This window comes from Pipistrellus kuhlii, unplaced genomic scaffold (assembly GCF_014108245.1).
Source record: "Pipistrellus kuhlii isolate mPipKuh1 unplaced genomic scaffold, mPipKuh1.p scaffold_m20_p_28, whole genome shotgun sequence".
In the NCBI taxonomy this organism is placed as follows: Eukaryota; Metazoa; Chordata; class Mammalia; order Chiroptera; family Vespertilionidae; genus Pipistrellus; species Pipistrellus kuhlii.
Genome location: NW_023425527.1, coordinates 539,721 through 562,345, shown reverse-complemented (window position 1 = coordinate 562,345; position 22,625 = coordinate 539,721). Strand labels below are relative to the sequence as shown.

The 22,625-nt window shown below is 46.4% G+C and overlaps 2 protein-coding genes across 2 annotated transcripts; both read left to right on the top strand.

Moving 5' to 3' along the window:
* The first annotated feature begins 9,152 nt into the window (after positions 1 to 9,152).
* LOC118728097 (olfactory receptor 4D1) lies at positions 9,153 to 10,820 on the top strand. Its single transcript, XM_036454350.2, has one exon. The coding sequence runs from the start codon at positions 9,756 to 9,758 to the stop codon at positions 10,689 to 10,691; it is 936 nt and encodes a 311-aa protein (XP_036310243.2). The 5' UTR covers positions 9,153 to 9,755; the 3' UTR covers positions 10,692 to 10,820.
* Positions 10,821 to 15,320: 4,500 nt separating this feature from the next.
* Positions 15,321 to 18,582, top strand: LOC123651022 (olfactory receptor 4D2). Its single transcript, XM_045587330.1, has one exon. It carries the CDS (start codon positions 17,420 to 17,422, stop codon positions 18,353 to 18,355), a length of 936 nt encoding a protein of 311 aa, XP_045443286.1. The 5' UTR covers positions 15,321 to 17,419; the 3' UTR covers positions 18,356 to 18,582.
* The last annotated feature ends 4,043 nt before the right edge of the window (positions 18,583 to 22,625 follow it).

The window sequence follows — 22,625 nt, the reverse complement described above, 5'->3', positions numbered from 1 at the left end:
CCTGGATATCTTTCTGTGGCTCATTTTTATGTAAAAGTAATTTTGATGAACTTTTAGGAGGCACAATTCACACCTCTCACAGCCCCTTCCATTATTTTTATGTAGAATTTGAAAATGTGATGTCTTTCTGAGAATGACCAGCTCTGTCAGAGCTCACTCTGTCCTCCCAGGCTTTTTGGTCTGTACCTTCAGTTTCCTTTGTCTCTGTTGTCTCATCTGGATCTCTTTTGATCCCATCCCCAGCAGTACCTCTTTCCTGTTGGGTGTGCGCTGGGAAGAGGCTCTGGTTGGTTGGTTCTGAGGGCTCCTGTGACTGAGACAGCTCCGGTCCCTTCAGGGGGGACTCCAGATTCCTTGCACTCTCACTCCACGTTAGGGAACTAGAAGAGCAAACTAAACCCAAAGTCAGAAGAAAAAAAAGAAATAATAAAGGTTAGAACAGACATAAATGAAATAGAGGGAAACAATGGAGAGAATCAATGGAACCAAAGGTGGTTCTTTAAAAAAATGAACAAAATTTACAAATCTGTAGCTAACCTGATTTAAAAAGAGAAGACACAAATAAGTTAAATTATATAGAAATGAAAGTGGGAACATTACTACCAGCCTTATGGAAATCAAAAGGATTATAATAGAATACTACGCTGTTTCCCTGAAAATAAGACAGTGTCTTATATTAATTTTTGCTCCCAAAGATGCGGTAGGTCTTATTTTCAGGGGATGTCTTATTTTTCCATGAAGAAGAATACGGTACACATTTATTGTTAAATGAAAAATAAAGGGAATTTATTACCTGTATACGGAATGGTAGTACGGTAGTTGTCAACACAAACCAGACAAACTGTGAATCCTACAGTATCAAGAATTTACTCATTTATTCAATGACAATCATGTCATTATCTTCTGGAACATCATCATAACAATCCAATTCCTGAATTTCCTGGTGAATTTCTTGTGACTCCATTTCTTTCAGAATCAGTGGACCAAATCTCTCATGTTTAGCAATAGCACTGTCTTTAAATGAATACTTCTTGTCAAGGTAGCCTGTTCGCAGTGCATTTGCAATGCAACTGTCAGTGATTTTCTCCGATGAATTCTTCACCCAAGTCACAACTTCTTGCAGTTTAGGTTTCACAAAGTTTCTGAGACAGAGCCTGGGGGGCCTTATTTTCGGGGGGATGCCTTATGTTTCACTCAGAAGGAAACCTGTAAGTAGGTCTTATTTTCTGAGGATGTCTTATTTTCGGGGAAACACGGTAGGAGGAATTTTATACCAATAAATTAGATTATCTAGATTAAATGGGCAAATTCCTAAAAACACACAATTACCAAAGTAATTACTTAAGAAGTAATAGAAAATCTCACCAGACCTAAAAGAAGTAAAAGTGTATTAAAAAATCTCCCAACAAAGAAAAGTCCAGAACCAGTTGGTTTTATTAGGTGAATTTTACCAAAAATTTAAAGAAGTAATACCAATACTACTCAAATGCTTCAAAAAAAAAAAAAAAAAAAAAAGGAGTAAAGAGAACATTTTCTAACAACATTCTATCAGATCTTTACCCTGATATCAAAGTCAAAAAAAGATAACACAAGAAAATAAAAAAACACAGACTATTTCTTATACATATAGATGCAAAAATCCTCAATACACACACACACACACACATACACACACACACAAACAACTAGCAAACCAAGTTCAACAGTGAAGTAAAAGGATTATATACCATGCCCAAGTGTGATCTATCCCAGAAATGCAAAGATGGTTTAGCATAAGAAAAATGAATCAGTGTAATACATGACATTAATAAAATAAAGGAAAACCCACATAATCATCTCAATAGATGCAGAAGAAACATTTGAAAAAATTTAAGACCGTTTCTTGAGAAAAAAAAATTAGCAAATTAGGAATATAAGGGGGTTATTTGCGAAAAACTCATAATAAACATTATCCTCAATAGTGAAAACAAAGTTTCCCCCACTAAGATAAAGAACAATAAAAAGATTCCTATTTCATCACTGCTATTTAATATTGTACTGGGAGTTCTAGCCAGAGCAATTAGATAAGAAAAGGAAAAGATACCCCCATTAGGAAGGAAGAAAGAAAACTGTCTCTATTTGCATATGACATGATTCTATATATAGAAAATCCCATATAATCCACAAAAATCTATTATAGGTAATAAGCAAATTTGGCAAAGTTGCAGAGTCCAAGATCAGCATAAAAATATCAGTTGTGCTTCTATAAACTAGTAAGACACTTATAAAAAGAAGTTTAAAAATACCATTTAAAATATCATCCAAAAGAATAAAATACCTAGGAAAACGTTAACCAAGATGATGAAAGACTTGAAGGCTACAAAACATTGCTGGGGGGAAAAAAAGAGAGCTAAATAAATTAAAAAGACATCCCATGTTCATATATTGGAAAGCTTATTATTATTAAGATAGCAATACTCCCCAAAGTGATCTACAGATTCAATACAATCCCTATCAAAATTCCAATGGCCTTTTTTTTTTTTTTCATAAATGGAACATCCAATTCTCAAATTCATATGCAATTACAAGGTCCTCCAATCAGCAAAACAACACTGAAAAAGAAAAACAGAGTAGAAGAATTCACACTTCCTAATCTCAAAGCTTATTAAAGCTACAGTAATTGAAATAGTGTGGAATCAGCCCAATAGATAAACATATAGACCAATGGGATAGAATTGAGTGTTCAGAAATAACCCAAAATATTTATGGTCAATTGATTTTATTTACAACTAGGGGCCCAGTGCACGGATTCGTGCACTTTGAAAGGAACTGTGGGCTCTGAGGCTGCAGTGGGCACATGGCCAGGTCTTGTTCCATCCTCCATGCCCTTGCCTGGCCCCTCCTGCTGAAGCCTCTGGTCCCCTGTCTCCTGGCAGCCCCATTCCCACGCACTGACAGCACCAGCCCTGCTCACACCCACCAAGGGTGTGGAGTGATTGGGGCCGGCATCAGCAACGGGTGTGAATGGCAGCTGCTGTCCCAAACACCCCTCAGGAGGGGGGGGGGGGGGAGGTAGAGAAGCCCTGAGGAGCAATTGGGGACAGCAGCCGCCACTTGCACCTGCTGACGGTGCTGATGCTGAGTGATCGGTGCGGTGCCAGGCGCCAGCAGTGGGTGCAAGCAGTGGCTCTGGCACTGGCAGCAGGTGTGAGTGCCTGGTGGGACTGCAGTGCACGGGAGTAACCACCAGAGGCTCGCCCTGATGACAGCGACCGGTGCCCTGCCTTGGTCTGGCAGCCCGCTCACATGCTCCACCATCCTGCCACAGCCATGCCCGCCATCTTCCGCACTCTGCCGCCTGCTGCTAATGCCCCCCATGTTCTGCATGCACCCCCTGGTGATCAGCGCACATCATAGCAACCAGTTGTTTGGTTGTTCTGCCGTCATATATATAGTACTGTGGCCATTCAATGGAGAAAGAATAGTTTCTTCAAAAATTGGTGGGACAACTGGATAACCACATGCAAAACAATAAAATTGGACCCTTACTTCATTCCATATATAAAAATTAACTCAACATGAATTAACTATCTAAATATAAGAACTAAAAATATAAAACTCTTAAAGAAGTAAATCTTCATGACCTTGAATTTGTCAATGAATTAAAAAATTTGACACTAAAAGCACGAGCAACAAAAGAAAAAAATTGATGTATTAGACTTCATAAAAATGAAAATATTTTGTACTTCAAAGCACATCACCGAAACATGAAAAAATAACCTACAGAGAAAATATTTGTAAACCACATATCTTATAAGGGTCTAAATCCAGAATGCAGAAGGAACTCTTATAACTCAACAACAAATAGACAAATGACCCAATGGAAAAGTAGGCAAAGAACTACAATAGACATTCCTCCAAAGAAAATATGCAAATGGCCAACAAGCATATAAAAAGATGTTCAATACCATTAAGGAGATGCAAATCAAAACCACACTGAATACCACTTCACTCCCACTAAGACGATTACAATATAAAGACAGATAGTAAGAGGTGTTGGTGATGATGTGGAGAGATCATCACTCTTCATACCCTGTATTGGGAATATTAAATGGTGAAGCCATTGGAAAACAGGCTGACAGTTCCTTCAAAAGTTGAACATAAACTTATATGACCCAGTACTTCCACTGCTAGGTATATAGCCAAGATAATTAAAAACATATGTTCACACAAAAACTTGTGTATAAATGGTATAGCAGCATTATTTATAATAGTAAAAAAGTAGAAACAATTCAAATGTTCAAGAACGGATTGATGGATAAACAAAAGTGCTATATCCATACAATGGACTATTACTCAGGCAAAAAGGAATGCAGTTGACCCATGCTACAACATGGATGAACCTTAAAAACATTATCCTAAGAGAAAGAAGCAAGACATAAAATACCACATATTATATGATTCCATTTATACAAAATTTCCAGAATACGCTAACTTATATGGACGGAAAATTAGTTTAGTTGTTGCCAGGGATTGGGGAGAGAACAGAGTGGGTAGTGACTACTAAAAAAAAAAAAAATATATATATATGAGGTTTCTTTTGGGGTCATAAAAAATTTCTGGAGTCACATAGTGGCAATGGTTACAAAAGCTTGTGGACATACTAAATAACCCACTGAACTGTGCACTGTACAATGGTGAGCTTTATGGCATGGGAATTATATCTTGAAGGTAAATGACACCCATTTATAGTGGGAAGGTCACGATGGCTGTGAGAACAGACCAGAGGTTGGAGTGAGTGATACCTTAACAACCGTACCGGTGAAAAAGGCCTCAAAAGGGCGTGACCTGGACATGTCCCAGGACGAAGTTCACTCTTTCACCCACAGTGGTGGTGGCAGAGGGTGGAGCCATAGTGCTGACTTTAGGGAGTTATTTCTTATAACCCTTCCTGAGAACTCATTTTCCTTAAGGGCTCTGAGCCTCCTTCATCTGGGTCCTAGGCTCCGTGCCCCTGAAGAGCTTATAATGGGGCATCTGATGCAACAGCTCACATACTTTTTAATAACTCCCATTGCTCTTACCCTCAGCAGCCTGAGCCCAGCGCCAATGCACAAGTTAAGCCTAACTTTTGTCCTCTGAGGCATGTCCCTTCCCTGAAGGCCAATCCTATATGTGTTCCTGGTCTTAGAGGGCCAGAAACATGGAGCTGCAGGAGGAGGGTGGCCTGAAAGACGGGAGGCTGTAAGCCCACTTTGGGCTGGAGGTAGGTGATGGGCCCAGTGTCCTTCCCATGAACAAGTAAGTCAGCACTGAGGATGCTCCTGGCCAGAACCTATTGTAAGACAAGCATGGGGCCCTAGCCAATTTGGCTCAGTGGATAGAGCGTCGGCTTGTGGACTGAAGGGTCCCGGGTTTGATTCTGGTCAAGGGCATGTGCACACATGGCGAGCTCAATTCCCATTGTGGGGTGTGCAGGAAGCAGCCGATCAATGATTCTCTCTCATCATTGATGTTTCTATCTCTCTCTCTCCCTCTTCCTTCCTCTCTGAAATCAATAAAAATGTTTTAAAAATATTTTTAAAGTAACATAAACATGGAGTAGAGAGGAGTTATGGGAATTCATTGGGCAAGAATGCTGGGGGGGGGCAGGATTTGGGGGACAGTTGATTTTATCTAGAACTAAGACTTTTTGTCTGTACTGGCTTATATGTTGGGTGGAATTCAGGACAGAGGGTGGGAGGGAGAGAGGAATATAGATGCAGCTGCTCTCGCCCCTGCCTCCCACAAACCATCCACAGCGAATTCCCACACCTCAGAGAAAACAAACCAAGCCTTTCTCACACGTCCCACCCTGCGATGTTTCCCTTTTAATCCTCTTTTATTCCTTCACCTTCCTCCTTCTCCTGCTTCTCCCACCCACTCCAGGTTTGCATTCCTTCTCCATTGCTGTGCCTCCATCTTATCTTTCCTGAAATCTTGTGTTTAATAAAACCTGTTAGTGCTCCCCAGATGACCACCAACCAGATTCACCCCCATTTTTTGGAACCACTTATTCCTCCTCCTCCTCCTCCTCCCCTCCTCTCTCCGAGTCCTGTGCGGACTGATCTCCCGAGAGCAGGACAGATGGGAGACAAGATTGAGTAACACCGGAAAGGAGCCTGAGCCCTCCCGTTACCCCAGACGTACCAGGTCCCCTTTTTAGGTCTCTCTGTTTTCTCTCCCATCTAGACCCCCCTCTACAGTTATTCTCTGTGTGGGCAGGTGGGAGAATCATTTCCAAAGAATGTTGTGGGTGTGGAGAAAGAACGCTGGCCGTGCTAAGACAACGCTCCCAGGCTCATCCATCTGGTGATGCTGGGAATGTGGATCCGTGGACGCCCTTCAAGGCCCCTTAAGCTGAACCTTCTCATGCGGTGGCTGCTCCGTCTCCTCCACCTCTCTCAGTGGTCTGACGCCCCCCTGGCTCCATCCACTAGAAACACACCCAGCGTTCTTTTGGAAAACACCCATGAGAACGGTTATGTGTGCACTAGGAACTGTGTAGCCCCAAACATATCAGCTTTACACTGAATTTGCAAACACATGTGAAGCGACAGAGGCTTCCTTATGGAAAAACACCGAGACATGGCAATGCATGGAAGAGCTAATCCTCTTGGGCCTTGAAGGAGGGTTAGAATCCAGATGAGCGAACAGGATGGGATGGCGATCAGGTCGGGCCCTGGCTTGACAAAAGGCACTGAGACCTGAGGCATGGGGTGGGGGGGGGCGCCAGGACTCTTAGAGGGGGAGTGAGGAAAAAGAGAATTATAGTTGTGAATACAATTCTGGGACTAATCATCCTGTGTCACCTGCGACAACCTCTTTCACCCTCAGTCTACTTATCTGTGAAGTGGGGATAATTAATAGTACTTAATTGTCAGGGATTTAGTTCTTGTAAGTTCTTGACATTATATTTACAATGGTATCAAGACCATTCAATGGAGAAAAATAGTCTCTTCAAAGAAATGGGGGCAACTGGATAACCACATGCAAAACAATAGGGTTGGACCCTCACTTCATGCCATTTGTAAAAATGAACTCAACAGGAATTAACTATCTGAATATAAAAACTAAGAACATATCTATATTTTATAAGTATGAGAACAGAACATGAAAATCAAACAGGACAATGCTTACAAAACGCTCAGCACAGGGAATAGCACACAATGTAAACACAATACGTGCTTACTCCTTCAATGGCCACAATTACTGTCGCCAACAAAGGGCATTTCATTGCTTCTGCTGCCGCTGAGGGGCAGACGGGTCTGCAAAGACAGGTAGGGGCCAGGTGGTGAGGAAGCCCCTGAAAAACCATCTAAGTATGAATTCTTTCCTGTAGACAATGAAGAACCACGGGAATTTTTTTTTTTTTTTGAGGAATTCATAATCAATTTGATTGGGTTCAGACCAGAAGGCCATGGGTGTTGAGGACCTTTATATTTGTCCTCTCTCGCCCCTTCCCCCCTACATTCTTTTGGGCTTGTTTCTTATAAGCTGGGGGGTTTTTTGTTTGTTTGTTTTTTTCTTCTTCCAGTAAAGCTCTTGGCCACCTTCTTCCTCTTCACCAGAGAGGCTGTGACTGCCTGATAGTTCCCGCCAACTCCAGGAGCCCGGCGCCCCAGGTAGGCAAGCTTCCATTCAGGTTTCAGATGCACAACTTGGAGGGCGGCAGGAACTACTGTTTGCTTTTTCTTGTCATGGGGCGGCAGGATTCCAATGAACACCTGGAGGCGGTCCAGGGAAGCCAGGCCTCCCCTGGTCTTGGGCAGCAGCGTGCGGAGCACAGTCTGCCTAAAGAAGTAGCTGGGGCCGGCTAGGAAGCAGGAGGGACCATGGGATGGGGTGATGTGCATCTGCTTGCTGGGGAAAGCCAGACACTTCAACTTGTTTGCCAGATACATGGATGCCCTCACAGTGTGCATCTCTGACTGATAAAGGTGTATAAGAGGGGATGATAGTTGGAATCTTCATACGGACAAAGATAAAAAGAGAGATCCTAAAGCTATGCTGTTGGCATTTTAGGAATCAATGACCAGGTGGGAGAGCTGGGTTGGGGATGAAGGGTCAGGGGTCAGGGGCTTTCTCAGAGAGAGTAAACCACACCATTGAGGCTGCAGCCCACGCAGTCTCACCTCCACATGGACACAAAGCCAGAGACAAAGCCTTATCGCCCTCTGCGGGAGGGGGGGGGGGGGGGTTGCTGTGGCAACGGCCCAGAAGTGTCTGCTCCCCTCTTGCCTGCCTCAGGGCTTCTCGCCCTGGTGAGCTGGGACACGCCCACCATAACCCGGCACCCACAGGTCATTTTCCTTCAGAAGTCTGCCAGGGCTTCTCCGCTGCCCATGGAGACACTTTTCCAACGGTCCTGTGCCAAGGAGTCAGGGAGCCACAGGACAAACAGATGCCTCTCCCTGAAGCATCATCTTTACACAGCTCTTTAGGATAAATGTGAGTTTTGAATGAGACAAATGTGCCATATTTTGAGGTCCGTAATACCTCACAGATAATGTTAGAGATAATTCTGCTTTATATTTGTGTAATAAGTTGATAGAACTTCTTTTTGCATATATTTTTTTCAACTCCCTTGTGAAAAGGGCATCCGTGGAATTCTGCTGTCCCTGCCCTAGAAACAGGTGAGAGGCAGGGAGGGGAGAGTGTTCCGTGATTATGATCTTCCTTGGGGGAGAAGGGGACTTGGCAAATTTTCCTGAATGCTGTCTAGAACCTCCACCTGCTGAACTAAAGAACATGTGTCTTCCCTACCCTATATTTATTATATATATAACACCTTGGGCTTACCAAAGTTTTACAAGCCACAACACCTAAATTACAGATTTTGTAACATAGAGATCCACACGTGAAACCTATATGTTCCTGTTGACCCATGTCACCCCAATAAAATTTAATTTAAAAACACACACAAAACCCTCTCAAAATATGCTCTAGAAACACAATAGAAAATTCACATCCATGTAAAAATAGAACACATAGAAGTTCAAGGAAGTTTTGCACTTGTCCTGGGCTGCATGGGGTCCCCCTGCACACGGCTCCCTGGTGAGCTGGGACACACTCCCTATAGGACAAATGCCCTTAGAGAAATATTTCTGCACAAACGATTGAGAAGCACTGACCACCCTACCTCGGCTACAGTCCGGATCTGCTTGTTTTTCTTTACATTTGTCTCTGAATTGGCCCACAACAATTTTGTCAAATGCACACCCCTCTTCCTTCTACAATGAGCCATACGAATCTTTTGAAACCCCTGTGGTGAAGAAGCATCTATTTGTGTATTTAAAATGATTCGTCTCTACTTTTCATACTCTTTAGGTTTTTGCACCAAGGTTGGTGATATTTGTGGTCAGGGATACTTGCTGGCATGTTGATTCATGGATTGATTGATTCAACTGTATCTGTGGAGCCTGTGGTTCACAAGGTACATATTGGGGTCAGCGGGTAGGAGTCAGAGATGAAACCCACGGACAAGGACAGCATGGTTCTTAAAGGGAAAGACCCATCCATGCCAGCAACACAATGTAGGGTGTGGTTAGGGAGATGAGCCTGGGAGAGCCTCGAGAAATAGATTCAACTCCACGCAAGGCTCTCCTACGCTTCCTCTTGGGATAATACAGAATAATGACTTTGATCAACTCCATCCTGACACGCCGCAGGAAAACGAGTGAATTTTCGTCATTTTTGCTTTGCAGGTTTCTCTCTGGGCATGTGGGGAAGGCCCCATGGAACCACAGAACCTCACATGGGTGTCCGAGTTTGTCCTCTTAGGGCTCTCCCAGACCCAGGAGCTCCAGAAATTCCTGTTCCTGGTGTTCCTCCTTGTCTATGTCATCACTGTCGTGGGAAACCTCCTTATCATGATCACGGTGACTTTTGACTTCCGGCTTCACATGCCCATGTATTTTCTGCTTCGGAATCTGGCTGTCATAGACCTCTGCTATTCCACAGTCACTTCTCCGAGGATGCTGGTGGACTTCTTCCGTGAGACGAAGACCATCTCCTACCAGGGCTGCATGGCCCAGATCTTCTTCTTCCATCTCCTGGGAGGTGGGACCGTCTTCTTCCTCTCCGTGATGGCCTATGACCGCTACATTGCCATCTCCCAGCCCCTCCGCTACGCCACCATCATGAATACTCGGCTGTGTGTGGGGCTGGTGGTAGCTGCTTGGGTAGGGGGCTTTGTCCACTCCATTGTCCAGCTGGCTCTGATGCTTCCGTTGCCTTTCTGTGGCCCCAATGTCCTGGATAACTTCTACTGTGACGTCCCACAAGTGCTGAGACTCGCCTGCACAGACACATCCCTCCTAGAGTTCCTCATGATCTCCAACAGTGGGCTGCTGGTCCTGGTCTGGTTCCTCCTCCTCCTGGCCTCGTACACGGTCATCCTGGTGATGCTGAGGTCCCACTCGGGACAGGCCCGAAGGAAGGCAGCGTCCACCTGCACCACCCACATCATCGTGGTGTCCATGATCTTCATTCCCTGCATCTACATCTACTCCCGGCCCTTCACGTCCTTCCCCATGGACAAGGCTGTGTCCATCAGCTACACCGTCATGACCCCCATGCTCAACCCCATGATCTACACCCTGAGGAACCAGGAGATGCAGGCGGCCATGAAGAGGTTAGGCAGACACCTAGTGATGTGCAACAGGGAGTGAACTTTAAAAAGGTCGACTTGAAATGGCAAACTTCCCTCTGAACGTTTGTTACCCCAGGTGGAAAATGGAGGAAAAGTCTTTATGAGAGTGTGATGATTAAGATTAAATGAATATTTCTACGGACCCACTCCTGTGTCAGATACTGTGTTGGGCACTGTTATACTTTTACCTCATTCTCATAAAGCTCATAAGGAATACCCTATTTTTATATCAAACGGTTTTACCAATGAGGAAACTCAGAGAGAAATGACTTGCTCAATAGTGAACCGCAAGGGGGTTCCTCTGACTCCAAGATTAGAGGTATGAGACATGGATGGGATTTAAAACTCAGGGTTGCCCTAGCCAGTTTGGCTCGGTGGATAGAGCGTTGGCCTGTTGACTGAAGGGTCCCAGGTTCAATTCCGGTCAAGGGCATGTACCTTGGTTGCAGGCACATCCCCCGTAGGAGGTGTGCAGGAGGCAGCTGATAGATGTTTCTAACTCTATGCCTCTCCCTTCCTCTCTGTAAAAAAAAATCAATAAAAGATATATATTTTTTTAAAAAACAACAAAATTCAGGGTCTCCTCATCCATGGATCAACATCTGTGATAACTAGTCAACAGTTTCATCTTACCTCTGGAACAATCATTCTTTTTCACTCCCTGCCTCATTATCTATTGTGGTATTTGGGAAGTGGTCTCACTTTTAACATTGTATAAATATCCAATATTTCCCATAAGGACATTTGCCCTTAGGATTTCTTTTCCTACCAAATACCCCTTGTATAACCTGCGAACTGTTCTACTTTTCCAACATGGTCTTTACATCAGTTGGATGAGTTGGTTGAGAGGAGAAGTATGTAGTTTGGGGGACCAAGGTCAGAGAAGGCGGGGCATGTCTATCCACGTTCCGGTTCTGGGGTGGGGCGCTCAGTCCGAGGCTAACACCTGGTGGGTGTTCTCTTTGACTTCCTGCCCTGGGATGGGAACGCCAAGAGGGCAGATGCTCTGCTTTCTTCACCTTTTAAGTCCTCCCAGCGCCTTGAGCAGTACCTTCCACAGAGAGGCATTTCAGTTTTTCCTGCATCTTGTTCTTTCCCCTGCCAATTTCAGAATCTACTTTTTCTGTTTCTCTATGTTAACATTTATTCCCTCCATCTCCTTTGAAGTATCCTTCACTTTGTAAAAATCTCTGGTCAGGTATTCTGTTGATTCAAAGTTAAGAAGATAATGTAGAAGCTTTTTGTTCCTTCTTCCCTTCTGGAAACCATCCCATCCCAAGAAATAAAAGTCCTTTGGGGCTCTCTCTAAGCCATCATGGCAACTCTGACTCCACCCTCTTCCACCTCCACTTTCCTGTCCTCGTTTCTCACATTTCTCCCTACTCACAGTGGACCTTAGGAGATGAGGGGAGAGAGAATGGACTTAGTGTCATATTTGATCTGTGTGGTCACTCAGAACAGCTTTTCTTGCTTTTATGTTAATTTTTTTTTTAAAACGACTGATGATACGTTTCTCATCCTCCAATTTGCCTCTTCTCCGGATGCAGCGTCTGTATTCCTTCAATTGTCCCTGTCGTCACAAGTTTCCTGACTCCACCATCCTCTGTGACATCACCCTATGACAACATCCTCCTTAAGATGAGATGCTCCCCACGTGACACACTGCTGCGCTGGGGGTGTGAACTCTTTAGAAAATGGTTATCCCACTTTAAATATATATTACTAGAGGCCCGGAGGCCCAGTGCATGACATTCATACACTGGGGGGCCGGCGGGGGTGTGAAGGGGTGATTCCTCAGCCCAGCTTGAGCCTTCTTGCAGTCTGGGGTGTCCAACTGCTGTGGAGGTGGGAGAGGCTCCTGCCACTGCCTCTGCGCTGGCCAGCTGTGAGCCTGGCTTCTGGCTGACCACCAGGGGGCAGCTCCTGTGTTGAGTGTCTGCCCCCTGGTGGTCAGTACACATCACAGTGACTGTTCAGTTGATTTGCATATTAGGGTTTTATTATATAGGAGGATAAGAATGCTTTTGACTGCAAATAGCAGAACAACAACAACAACAAAACAGTGGAAAAAATAATGAGGAGATTATCTCACTGTAAAAGAAAGACTAGAAGATAGGAAATTCCAAAGTTGGTTAATTCAACAGCTCAAACATTTTAGAGCTCTGGATTGGCTGTTCTGAAATTCCTTGCTTTTCTCCTCATGATGGCACTATGACTGCCAAACTTCAAGGCATCAGATCTTTATATTCAAATAATCAAGCGAGAAGGACTAGAATAGGCGTCCATGTGGTTTTTCATTTATACCAGGGGACAAAAATTTTCCCTGAACCACTTCAGCAGAATTTTCCTATGATTTGATGCCAGAACTGGGTCATATGGTCACCCAGTCTGCAAAGGGAAATGGAAGGGCGAATGTCTGGCTTTTTCAGTCAGGAAGAAAAGGTTTGGGAATGGCCATCAGTGGTGTCTGTCATAGGTATAAGCTTCTGGAAGTAGAGACATGATTGGCCTGACTCAAAAATATTTTAAAAAATATATATTTAATGGAGAACCAAAATGGCCTGTACTGGTTGCCTCCTACAACCACATCAAAATTACAACTAAAATAGAGCACATCATCCAGAATCACCTGAAAGCTGACTGAATGAAGTCTTACAACTAGAGAAGAAAGCACATCGAGATGGGTAGGAGGGGAGATGGGCAGGAGGGGCAGAGGCCCCCGGACTAGGCTGGTTGACACCCATGTGTGCCGGTTTTAATCCTGAGGGTTATGTCTCTGTGGAGGCTGCCCCTGAGGAGCAAGGGGTCCCAGCCCCACACCACATCCCAGCCCAGGGTCCCAGAGCTGGGGAGAGAAGTCCCCGTAACTTTGGGTCTTAAAAACCAGAGGGGATTTTGGCTGAGTGACACAGAGGCTGCTGTATCCCAGGTGTTCCTCTTAAGGGCCCGCGCACAAACTTACAAGGTCTCCTTCTTCTGGTCTCTGATGTTAGGGGAGGGGGTGGTGGTGGCGGCAGGAGCTCAGGGTTGGCTTTCTCCCTGAGGCGGGTGGGAGGGTATGGAGGGGAGGGGGGAATGCTCGCAAAGATCATTGTTCCTGTGCTGGGCATCCTCTGTCACAGGGCTGACTGACAGCCATGTCAGCGTGGCCCACATTGCTTGCTCAACCCCGGGGAATCCCTGAGATCCCACCTCTTCTGATTTGCAGCCCCACCCAAGCTGTTTGCAACTGCTTTTCCATAGGAATGGCCTGCCCTGGCTCAGGCCTCGGACTTGGTTAAAGTCTTTCAAACAAGCTGCAGCTGATCACTGTGCCCAAACCATCAGCCAAAGGTCCCAGTCGCGGCTCTAGCACGGCCTACCTTGCTTCATAGCTAGGCCTCGCCTCCTGCACACAGCTCTCCCACAATGGCAACAAGCACACATCTATCAACAACTAAATCTAAAACTCAAAAGAACAAGAAGTCTAATGAACAGAATGAACTGGTGAATAAAACAGAATCAGAGGCATGGAAGCATGGAACAGACTGACGAATCTCAGAGGGAAGGGGGAAAGGGGGAAGGAAGAGATTAACCAAAGATTTTACCTGTGGACACAGACAGTAGGGTGGTGAAGGCCAGAGGTGGGGTGGGACCCGGGTGGAGGGGGGCAATGGGGGAGGGGGAGGCAACTGTAATACTCTCAACAATAAAGATTAAAAAATAAAATATATTTATTGACTGATTTTAGGGATGGGGGAGAGAGAGAGAAAACATCAATTTGTTGTTCCGCTTCTTTATGCATTCATTGGTTACTTCTTGTATGTGCCCTAACCGGGGATTGAACCCATAACCTTGGCATATAGGTAGGACGCTCTAACTAACTGAGCTAACTGGCCAGGGCATGAATGCTAGCGTTTTGTAGATGATGTGAGTAGACTAGGATACGGATGGTGAATCAACATGGTGGGCAAAATAAAGGACAAGGCTTACAGGGTAATAAGTTTCCATTGTTGTATACAAACATTTTCCCACCTGAGTAAATATTTTATATTAAGTTTGAAAGCAGAAGAAAAAGAGAAGGAAAGGAGGAGAAGGAGAAGAAAGGAAAGTTTCAAACCGGTTAATCTTGATGATTCCACGAGAGCGACCAGTCTGCTGTGCTGAGAAGCAAGCCAGTGGTTCTCAATGTGTTGTCCCAGGAACAGGAGCGTCTGCAGCGTCTGAGGGCTTGTTACAAATGGAAATTCTTGGCCTCGCCGTTGACCAGCTGAGTGAAAAAGTCTGGGGCTGGGGCACACTAATTTGTTTTTCAACAAGTTTCGCAGGTGATTCAAGGGTAAGAATCACTGGCATAAGAAACAGGTTCTAAAACTCGCAGAGAGCCCGGCTGGTGTGGCTCAGTGGTTGAGCATCAACCTATGAACCAGGAGGCCACAGTTTCAACTCCCAGTCAGGGCACATGCCTGGGTTGTGGGCTCAATTCCCAGCAAGGGAGTGTGCGGGAGGCAACCGATCCAAGTTTCTCTCTTATCATGCATGCTTCTATCCCTCCTTTCCACTTCCTCTCTAAAATCAATACACACACACACACACACACACACACACACACACACACACAAGCAAACAAACTCGCAGGGAGCCTGTTCCTTTTGAAGAGATGCTTGACCTTTTGGATCGTGGCCTGAGCATCCTACATCCCACAAATCTCTAAACGTTCATTATCCTTGGTACCTTTGGCCCCCAAGGAGGAACTCTCAAAGAGTATGTGTTTTTGAGACATTTATAAACTTTTTAACAACTCCCATTGCTCCTTCGGCCCCAGTGGTAATCAGCCCAGTCCTGCTTCCTGAGCCCACTCCAATCATCTCTCCCTGAAGATACCGCCTCATCCCCTAGGGTCACACCCATTGTGTGCATGATGTATGGGCAGTGGGTAGGAAACTGAGGCTGCAGGAAAAGGATCTTCCAGAAGATGTAAGACCTGATGTCTCTCTCTCCTTCTGAGAGACCAGGGTTTCCCCAGCTGTAAATAGATCAGCTATAAGAAGGATCTGGGAACACTTGCTGGAGTGTGGGGAGAATAAACAAGTGACATGGACTTGATGGGAGTAAGTCTCAAATGTGAAGAGAGCCTCAGGCAGAAATGCAGGGGAATGTGATGTTGAACACTGAGGCCTCAGGTTGCATGTGAAAACCCAGGCTTTTAAGGATTGAGGGAGGCATTGGCCCTGTGGGTTAGAGGGAGGATGCTGAGAGCAAAGGGTAAGGAAATAACACCGTAAAATTCTCCACATAGTCACTTAGAACAAGATCACATAAATTGCCTACTAATACATTAAGTCAGAAAACGTAAGTATGTTTTTCTACCTTGAATTGATTTACAAAAGCTCAGTAGGGGACTTCTAAGAGTCTGAGTTTTAAGTGGTGGGCACCGCATGATCAAAAGATTGCACGGAGGGAGAAACAAGATCAGATTGTGAGTGTAGAAAGATCACTTGACAGCTATCTAGAAAATGGGCTGGAGTGCCAGCAAATGGAAGCAGAAGGATGAGACAAGACTTCTAATAGATAATAGAATGCAGCAGGCAGCTGGGAGAGGATGGAAGGCTGAGACACGGTGGTGGGATTGGGAGGCCACGTAGCCTCTCCTTTGTTACCCTCGGTCTCTCATCTTCCATCCCCTTCCCCACTTTGGTCCTGTTCTCTCCCCACCACTTCATTACCTCTCCACTCCCTGGTCCTTCACTTGCTCTATTCCTTTATCTCACTCCTCTTCATCTCCCTTCTTTATTCGTTTGTCTATTCTATGTCTCTTATTTCAAAATCACCCTTTGTTTTCTACCCTTGTATTCAGTAACATATTTTAAAATTCTTATTCCTTTCAAAGGAGCTCTTTGAGTCCCCTGCATACAATTTCACCATCATCTATTTCTTAATCCAGAGAATTTCTCTCACCCATCTCTCTTATCTCAGTATATACACCATGCATGTCCTGTCTTCACTCAGCACGGGGCCACCTACATTAGAAAGGTGCAGGGGGCTCATCCTATAGCTATTCGACCATGTAGCAGCCAATATCACAAGCTTTTTGATTAGTATTTATCAGCAAGATTGGGCACAAATAAACTATAAGATCCACATTTATGTCTCTGGGAACTTACAATGAATTATGGAGGAAAAAACACAGACACGTGAAAAGTTCATCAACATTATAATGTGTTCAATGTTGCTTGAAAAATGATGGGTAGAAGAATGTAGTAGAGTCAGGAAGAAGAGAGGATAGGAGGACTATACAGAGGAGAGTGATTGTCATTTATTATTTCCAGGCACTGTTTGAGGAAACTTATGTGTTACTTTATTTCACTCCCTAGACTAGTCTACAAAGAAAACATTTTTATTCTCACCTTGCAGATGTGGAAACTGAGATCCAGAGAGATTAAGTAATCTACTCAAGGTCAAATCTCGAGGACATAGCAGCCCTGAAGTTTGGCTGCAGGTCTGTTGGACTCAAAGCTCTTTCCACCGCTCATTACACTGAATCTTTGAAAGGCAGGCTGCATGTGTCTCTGGATGGCTTTAAGATCTCATAAATATTTATTCCAGCAGCAACTACAAACTCTCCAGAGAGAAGGTCACTTAATCAGCACCCGGTTATACGGTCTGCACATGAGGACCTGGACAAACTGATTTAGCCCGTGAGCACTGAACGTGACTTCATGTATCTACGTGCTGGTTCACTTTCCTCGGGTGTATGGAAGACACGCCATGGAGTCAGGGAACCTCACCTGGGTATCAGAATTTGTCTTCCTGGGGCTCTCACAGACTCGGGAGCTGCAGCTTTTCCTGTTTCTGGTGTTTCTGCTGGTCTACACCATCACTGTTCTGGGAAACCTCCTCATCATGATCACGGTGACCGCAGACTCCCAGCTTCACACCCCCATGTACTTTCTGCTTCGAAACCTGGCTCTCATAGACCTCTGTTTCTCCTCAGTCACTGCCCCGAAGATGCTGGTGGACTTCCTCTCTGAGAAGAAGACCATCTCCTACCTGGGCTGCATGGCCCAGGTCTTCTTCTTCCACTTTCTGGGCGGCGCCATGCTCTTCTTCCTCTCTGTGATGGCCTATGACCGCCTCATTGCCATCTCCCGGCCCCTCCACTATGTCACCATCATGAACACTCAGCTCTGTGTGGGGCTGGTGGTGGCTGCTTGGGTAGGGGGCTTTGTCCACTCCATTACCCAACTGGCTCTGATGCTCCCACTGCCTTTCTGTGGCCCCAATGTCCTGGATAACTTCTACTGTGACGTCCCACAAGTGCTGAAACTTGCCTGCACTGACACGTCCCTCCTAGAGCTCCTCATGATCTGCAATAGTGGGTTGCTGGATATCATCTGGTTCCTCCTCCTCCTGGCCTCGTACACGGTCATCCTGGTGATGCTGAGGTCCCATTCGGAGCAGGCCAGGAGGAAGGCAGCTTCCACCTGCACCACCCACATCGTCGTGATGTCTATGGTCTTCATTCCAAGCATCTACCTCTATGCCCGGCCCTTCACTGCCTTCTCCATGGACAAGGCTGTGTCCATCAGCCACACCGTCATGACCTCCATGCTCAACCCCATGATCTACACCCTGAGGAACCAGGAGATGCAGGCGGCGGTGAAAAGGTTAGGGAGACAGTGCCTGGTTTGTAAAAAGGAGTGACAGTGGGTAGGTCACTTCTCTTTGGCTTTGTTTTCCATTTGGAGAGTGGACAGAGAGCTAGTATCTCTTCTCTTAATAACTGGTGGATATGTGGAGAGGGTCACTGTAGAAATGAGTGAGTTTTGAAACTAAGCAACTTACTCAGATTTTTAGGCAAAGGAAAATTTCTTTGTTTTTGATTGTGATGTATGATTGAACACTCCCATGACAATAAAGTATATTCCCATGGAAACATTCTGGAAAGTCACTCCCTCCTTTCCACCTTCTTGATGGACAGTTTCCTTCTGTGATGACAGCATTTCTCCGTAACAGCAGTTCTGTTTTCTGTATTTTGACCTCTTTTTCCAATTCCCCTTTTGGCCATTGTGCAGAGCCTGGAGACTTAGCCCCAAATTACGGGCCCATGTTCCATTACCTACCAAACGTGTAACCTTGGCTGAGCCACCTGGCCTATTTTGCACTTACGGTTTCTTTCTTAATGAGCTGGCATAAAACAGTATCTGTTCCTACAATCTCACAGATTTGTTATAAGATTCAACATGAAGTCAATCATCGGAACTATGTAAGGATTAATGTTATTGTTACTATTAGGCCTGGCATTTATCCTTTCCTCAGTTGAGTAGTGTTTTGGAAGTAGGGCAGAAATTGGAAGTAAGTGCAGTGAGGGTGGAGGCTGAACTCCAAGGGTCCAAGCAACTTCCCCAAGGGTGAGACAGAGAAGAGAAAGCACATAAATTCAGGGCATGTATGCAAGACTCTGACTTCTTACTGCTATTTCCCTACCTACCCCCATTTTCAGACTCTACAAACAGGAATGGGAGGTCCATTCATTTGTTCATTCATTCATATTTGTGAATATGCATTTGGGACCTGATATAGTTTTCCAGGAAGGGCTCTATAACAGTTTGTGGGCTCTTTATCTCCTTCTTCCCCCTACATTGATAAATATCCTCTCTATACCACCCTTCCCTTTTCACTCTCTCCCTCCCTACATTGATTTCAGCCTGTTTAGTCTTGGCATCCATCTGGCATCCTCTCCCACATCACTGTTGCCCCTAGTTTCCTCTCTGCCTTAGACCCCTTGCTCAAGGTACCCAGGGTGGTACTGGCTCCCAGGCCAGCTCACCAAGGCCCCATAGTAAGTTTTTTTCTGGTCTTACTAAAAACAGAACAACCAGCCCTAGCTGGTTTGGCTCAGTGGATAGAGTGTCGACCTGTGGACTGACGGGTCCCAGCTTTAACTCCTGGTCAGAGCACAAACCTGGGTTATGGGCTCGATCCTCAGTAGGGGATATGCAAGAGACAGCCAATCAATGGTTCTTTCTCGTCATTGATATGTCTACCTCTCTCTGCCTCTCCCTTCTTCTCTGAATTCAATATACAAACAAACAAAACAGAACAACCCGCCTCTCTCAGGAGAGTCCCCAGCACCGGAACATGTACATACAAACATGCACGCATGGGCACACACACCTGGCCTGTCCCAGCCTCCACCTAGTGACCTCGGTGTTCTTGTCATGAGATTAGGTGCAAGGACCCCATTCCCAGGAACCCCTGGGAACAGGAGCAGGCCCACCAGGCCCTGAGCCCTGCTCCACTGCAGCTGTCTCCAGGGGGGCCGTTGGAGCTGAGAGATAACGAGATCCAATCAGGCCTGTGGCCGGAGGGCAGTTTTTGTGAAAGTGGTTGCAGAACGCTGAGGTTTTGAGGTTGGCAGGGGAAGGCGGGAAGAAGGTTCTTGGGTATTACAGCTGAAAGATGCCAGGGAGGGAAGGCTCCTGCGTGGCCTTGGGTCAGAGCCTCAGCCTGTAGGACCAGTCTCTGCAAAGGTGTCCACTCTCCTGGGGCTGGCCTGACCCAGAGCGAACACTGCCCCTGACCAAGGGCACCAGGTCCTAATAGATGTACAAGCACAAACCCAATGCCTGACCCAAGAGCTGTGACAGGCAAGGTCACAGCAGATGCATCCATCCCACAGATATGCACTGAGGCCCTGCCAGGCATCGTGTCAGGTGCTGAGGCCACAGTGAGCAATGTGACAGGCACACAGCTATTGTGTGTGGCACTCACAGACCTGCAGGGAGCTGTAGCTTCACCAGAGCCACCCACAGACATACACGTGCAAATAATCAGTGATGTTAAGTTCTGTGAAAGAAGCTGTAAGAGTAAGGACCAGGGAGACCTAGATACTTGTTTTGGACAGGAAAGGCTTCCTAGGGAGGGGGCCTGGAGGGTCAGCAGGAGTCGTCAGCCACAAAAGGGGAAGGGTCTTCATGGCTGAGATCCATAGCAGGTAGGATAGGCCCATTGCTGGAGCTGAAAGCCAGAGGGTTTAGAGGGCAGAGGAATAGAGAGAGGAGACAGGGCTCTGGAGAGGGGAGGTGGCAGGAGAGAGCTGGGGCCCCCCTTTCTTTAGGAGAAGCTGCACGAGGCCAAGGTGTGTTGGCAGAGGGAACAGTAAGCTCATGGGACCCGTGGTTCCCAGTCCCTCAGGCCACATAGTCCTATGGCCACCAGGGAGAGAGGGAGAGCTAGCTGGTCAGGACCCTGATCCCTGAGGATGTCCCCATCCTTCCTCTTGCCCCCTTATTCACAGTTTCTAAGCAGCCTTGTCTCCTCCTGTCATCCGAGGGGTCATTTTGATGTGTCCCATTACAAATTTTTTCTTCCTATGTGGCTCGGTCTTGGAATCTGATTTGCAAACGGAAAAAGGGCTCTACTGCATGACTCCCCAGCCCGAGGTCCAACCAGGCCCAAGCCTGTAAGCTTCAAATGAAGGCATCTGTGCTCTTTATCCTTCATGCAAGCACTGAATTCTACGTGGACGTCACTTCTCAGTCCCACGGTGGCTCCTTCGGACACACGCATTAGCTCTGAGAGTGGAATCAGGTTTGGAATCCTCTGAGCTGGTGGCGGCGGCTACACGTCACGCCTCCTGTCTCCTGCAGCGGTGCGTGTTCGTGCGTTTAAACAGCCGATGTGAACGGCAATCACACAGCGATCGTGAAGTGAAGAGACAGGACTGGATGTCTTTCAATTCTGTCACGCCACGTGACCCTGTGGAGTTATAATTTGTGTTTAAAATTTAAAACATTGAAGCAGAATGCAAACTGCTAAGGATCATATTTTTAAGTGCAAATCTTACTTTATACATGGTGATTTTGCTGAAGTTGAATATCTTTGCCATTAAAGCGTATCCTTTTTAAAAATGTTTTTTTTTTTTTTTAAACCAAAAAACAGAAAAAAATCGAGAAAAAAAAAGCTGGCCTGGCAGGGGTGGAGGCGGGAGGGTGCTGTGTGTGGAGGATTCAGGGGGCCGGGCTAGGGGCAGGGCCCTGTGGCAGGGCGGGCGGCAGAAAGCAGGCTAAAGGGGCAGGAGTCCAGGCGGCAGAGGCTAGCGTACCTTTGGTCCCTTAGCCTGCATTCCTGCCTGCCAGTCCTGCCCCGGCCATGCCCGGAAAACCCACCCTCCATAAATTGGTTGTATAGGGCCCCTCGGCAGCCCCTTTCTATCTGCTTGTCTCTCATCAGCACCTCGAGCAGATCAGCCAATATGGCAGGCAGGATCTAGAGCCCAGGGCCCTGTCTCCAGCTTGTCCCAATAACCTGCAGCAGCCCCCGCTGTGGCAAACCCCTGCACACTCACTACTCTGAGCTAGAGTCCTCTAGGAGGGCAAGCAGCGCTCACGCTGAGTTCTCCTTTGCAGGTGCTGGCAGGTAGGCAACCTAGGTCCCACCCTGGCTGCCAGCCTCCTGGGAGTACCTGGCTCCCCCAGGTCCAAAAGGGGAAGCACATTTGAGGAGGAGGCTCCCACTTTTTAACTCTCTCCTTCCGGAGGCTCCCTGTCCCTGTGTCACAGAGGTGGACGCCGAGGTCCAGGGAGTGAGGTGGTTCACCCCAAGCCATGCAGGGGGGAAGCGCACTTTTGGCACCTCCATGGAGATGAGACTTTCCATCCCGGCCCCCTGTTAACAGGAGAGGGGCCCCTGCTGAAGATAAGGAGATAAGATCAGGGCCCAGGACTTCAACTGGAGCTTGTGAAAGGGATTGCTGAATGGGGCTGTTTCAAGAGCAACTGTCAGGCAGGGCGTTGGTGTGGGCGGAGGGGTCTGCCAAGGCCTGGGGCTGGGTTTAGGTAGGGCATGGGGGATAGAGAGTGAGAGTCAAGGACAGTCAGACGGGACTAGAGGCAGAAATGCAGGCAAAGGGACCAAAGGGGACGCTAGCATCTGCCACCTCCAGCCTGCTTTCTGCTGCCCGCCCTGCCAC

Excerpts from the sequence above, each read along its gene's own strand:
- LOC118728097 (XM_036454350.2), top strand. The coding sequence starts at position 9,756 with ATGGAACCACAGAACCTCACATGGGTGTCCGAGTTTGTCCTCTTAGGG.
- LOC123651022 (XM_045587330.1), top strand. The coding sequence starts at position 17,420 with ATGGAGTCAGGGAACCTCACCTGGGTATCAGAATTTGTCTTCCTGGGG.